At 50.5% G+C, this 4,081-nt stretch overlaps 1 protein-coding gene across 1 annotated transcript; it reads right to left on the bottom strand.

Annotated features, from left to right (window-relative positions):
- Positions 1-506: 506 nt before the first annotated feature.
- Positions 507-3,787, bottom strand: LOC149285855 (zinc finger protein GLIS2). Its single transcript, XM_089495032.1, has 6 exons — positions 3,610-3,787; positions 3,213-3,367; positions 2,383-2,556; positions 1,759-1,892; positions 1,452-1,570; positions 507-1,240 (listed from the first exon to the last, which is right to left on the bottom strand). The coding sequence occupies exons 1-6, from the start codon at positions 3,785-3,787 to the stop codon at positions 507-509; spliced, it is 1,494 nt and encodes a 497-aa protein (XP_089351158.1).
- Positions 3,788-4,081: the final 294 nt, after the last annotated feature.

Here is a 4,081-nt window from a genome sequence, read left to right as displayed (position 1 = left end):
ACAGTATCAACGTTGGGGATCTGCGGCAGAAACGTTCTTTCCTTCTCCTGTTACAAAACCTCTCTCCTTTTGTGCGACCTGTTTGCACAATTGCCCTGTGGACCTTTTTGTCTTTTTTTTTCTTTTCTATAAATGTTTCTTACAGAGAATTTGGCATTCAATGTCTGCCGGGTCTTTTTGGTCCCACTTCAAAAGGGGGGGGGGGGGGGAATCTGATGTATTGGCAAAAAAAAAATAAAAAAATAAAAAAATCCAGTAATCCCACCATGGAAAAAAAAAAGCGAGTTGTATGTTTGAAGGCAGAAACCGGCACGTCCGCTCCATGACTGTCCTGCGTGACGTTCGTAGAAGGAACACGACGGAATCACGGGGCTGGGAATGTACCTGGAAAGTTTTGAATCTGTGAAGATAACGAACCCGCCCAGCCAAAAAGTCTGTTTTTTTGCCATAAAATGCTGGGTGGCTGTGTCGGTTCACCGGAGTACAACTGAAAAGCTACGGTCTTCTCAGTTGACCACAGCTGGTTTCAGTAATACAGACCCTGGTGGGATGACCACCCATCCTGGCAGAAGAGACTCCGAGCCCACACCAGGGGAAAGATCTAACACCCCACTAGGCAGAAGAGGCAGCCCTTCAGCTGAGCTAGGCCTTAGTTTTGATCCTTCAGTCCTGCCGTTGTTATCCAACTTTCGGCCCTTAGGACACTTTTCACTCTCCATTTTGCTCGCTGCTACCAAGGATACTAAAGGAAGGCCGAGGCCTGCAGCAGAGTAGGCTTGGGATAGAAGGGAGCCCTTAGCCAAGTTCAGGGGTGAGCCAGCCAGTGTCAGCATAGGATTGGGGAGCCCCGCCAGGGCTGATGCTACCCCACTGCAGGCCAGTGAACTTAGGTCCAGAGGTCCTGGTGCCAGGGGAAGGGGGAGGGACTGACTGCCAAAGATGGCAGCTGGGTTGGGAATAATCAACTGGGCACCATTGGGGTAACCGCTGTCTCCAGACGTCTGCAGCTTGGGGGCCTGGTGTATTTTTAGCAGCTGTCGCTGCTGGTGTGAGATGAAGTGCCCGTGAGCCTTAATATGTTTCCTCAGGGAACTGGGGTCCGTGTAGCGCTTCTGACATCCAGGCATCTTGCAGTAATAGGGCTTGTCCACGTAGTGGGTTCGCGTATGCTTGAATCGGTCACTCGAGTTGGAGTAACGCTTGTTGCAGCCCTCGTACGGGCACATGTAAGGCTTTTCCCCTGTGGAAATAATAAAAATTGCCATGTCAGAAATGGGAGCAACGCCTATAGCAGTATGATGGGGAATTCTAGATAAAATGGACATGTATGAAGGTGTTATGTCATCGTGGCAGGATAATGGACATGCAAGGTGGGAGTATGAGAGTGTGGTGGGGTTATAGGCACGTCCAAGGTGTATGGGTATTAGGCTGGAATGATGGCAGCTACTGACCTGTATGGGACCGGTTGTGGATTTTCAGGTTTTCAAGGCGAGAGAAACTCTTGTGACAGGTCGGGCAGCAGTGCGGCCTCTCGTTGGTGTGCGTTCGGATATGGATCAACATTTTATATCTGCAGAGTTAACAGGATGATATCTCAGACACCGGCTGAATAAGGAGTACCCCGAGACCTTGCCATATATTATTTATTACCACCCCTGAATGAACCGTGGAGAGGCTTCATGCTGTTAAGCATGCTGAGACCCAGAATCTTCTCCATCTTCTTCCTAAAGAGAATACTTGGAATGTTCTGGATCCTACCTGGCATTGAAGCCTCTGCCCCGGCGGGCGCAGCCCTCCCAGTGACAGCAATACCCAGCATCCTTCTCCGGCTTGACGTGGAAATCATTGACGTGGTCCACCAGTTCCTGCAGGAGCTCAAAGAGCCGGTTGCACTGCAAGATCAATTGTCGCAGGGTGATTCTGAGGAAGGTGACAAGCTCTTATAGGGAGGGCAATAATGTTGAGAATTGGGGAGAGGCGCAGGGGAGGAAGCATAGACAGACTTAAGAAAGAGTATGGAAGGAGAGGGTCAGAGAGATCAGCGAGAGCCCAATGGAAGGAATAATAGAGAGAGGAGCATGGAGAAAGATGGACATATTGGAAAAGAGAGAGAGCAGGGGTAGCAGAGCTAGAAGGTGAGGAACCAGGGGTAACAGATGGAGAAATTAAGGGAATATGGTACCCGAGGGAGAAACAGGGGTAAAAGAGGTAGAAGCAGAGGTAGAAAGAGCGGAAGGAGGGAATCCAAAGGGAGAAATAGAAGGAGCCCGGGCAGAAATAATGATAGTGGGTAACAAGGAGAAATAGAGGCATCGGCTGTAACGGAGGGATGGTTCACAAGAGCAGTAGGGGTCTACAGGACCCGCAGGAAGCCGACATTACCTTTGCCCACTGACACACCAGCTGTTTCTGCTCGGTGTACTCCAGAGAAAGTCGCTTCTCCTTGGGAGGTGACAAAAACATGGAGGGAGGCAGCTGGAGTCCAGAACTGAGCGGCAGGTAGAACTGGAAGGGGCTGGGAGCCGCGTCACCCCCACAACGCAGCGACTTAGTGTCCTAGGGGCAACAGACGGGATCAGAGGTTAGATCGGAGGAGAAGTACAGATCAACGAGTCGACGAATGAAAAGGAGGGAGAAAAGACGGATACAAGCCTCGGATTTCTAGATTCCAATAATAAAATAATCGCATAGATACAGTGAATGATTTTCTTTCCGAAACAAGCGGGTCCCAGTGGCCCAAAATGCTTTTGGAAGGTGTCCCCTGCTCCTTCACGTTCTCATTTAACAGGATCCCACCCCACTCCCAGGCTATTATGAAGTTATTTTTCCCAACCTAAACATTTGCCTGTACTAGAAGTGATCGGGCTGGAGGCTCGACAATGTTCTACAAAGTATCTAGAAGATCTATAGCTCATGCTGCTTCATACAGGGGCGCTTAACGCGTTTCTCAACAATCCAGGTTTTGGGAACCCCTTGGATCAGCAGAGGCGGAATAAATCAGCGGCTGGCTTTCTGACCTGCGCCAAGAGGCTCTCCAGCACTGGGGTGGCAGAGGGTCAAAGTTCTCAAGGACTTGTGCAAGATTTATTCGACGTATTCAGATGTGAAATAAATAATAGAAACCAGTGAGAATTCTACGTATGAAAAGACTTATTTCCAAGCACTTGCTGGGCCGTATAGCAATCTAGATCTATACATAACAGTTGAGGGACACTCACCACGGGAGTGTCTACTCCGCCACCTCTCTCTGGGGACAAGGATGCGCAGCTTGGGGAGTCCATCTCCGAAGGGGGAGAAAGACTCAGATCCACAATTGGAGGAGAGGAGAACGGGTGGCTGTCCTCTTCCCGAAACCGAGACAGGAACCCTATTCAGAATAAAAGGGTGCATTTAAAATAAAGTATAATAACGGGGGGGGGGGGGGGTTCTACATCGAGACATCAAAAAGAAAGTCCGACACAGCTATGGGTGTTATGCAGCCGCCAAACTGGCCATACAAGTTGACCCTTGGCCATACAGGAGGCAGATGGCTAAGCCTCATGGGAGCTGTAGGCTACAGAACCTAGAAGGTTAAAGGTCAGATCGGCGGAAGGCGTGCTGCGCAGGTACCTGGTGGGGGTGAGGAGCAGACAGGTGTGATAACGGTAGTCCCATCATCCCGGATCATGAGCTCGTGGTGCACGGAGCGCTTTCTGCCGCTCCCTCCGCTGCGCTCTCGTTTCTCCCGCGCCGCCCGCAGCTTCGAGATACTCAGCTTTAGATCCAGTGGTTCATCCAAGGAGTGCATGGCCAACTCCGACACCAGGAGCCCCCCACGGTACTTCTGGGAAGAGAAGAGTGAATAATGTATTTTTACATCGTTTTAACCCTCGTGCGAAAACATTAACCCAATTCTTGCCAAAGATCTACGGGCCCTTTATGGTCAAACAAAGGGTTAAACAAGTAGGCTGAGTATCCCTGGTATAGAAAGGGTGCTGTGCGCTGCCACGTGTGGTTTCCTGAATGGGGGGGCGAGTACCCCCTCGGGATGTTAGAACCCCCCCCTTTGAGACTCTGGGAGAGGGAGGATCACCCAGTTAGT

This window comes from Sceloporus occidentalis, unplaced genomic scaffold (genome assembly GCF_023333645.1).
Source record: "Sceloporus occidentalis isolate IW3139 unplaced genomic scaffold, rSceOcc1.0.p SCAF_76, whole genome shotgun sequence".
NCBI lineage: Eukaryota > Metazoa > Chordata > Lepidosauria > Squamata > Phrynosomatidae > Sceloporus > Sceloporus occidentalis.
The sequence above is the reverse complement of the archived record's forward strand: the minus strand, read 5'-3'. Positions and strand labels throughout refer to the sequence as shown.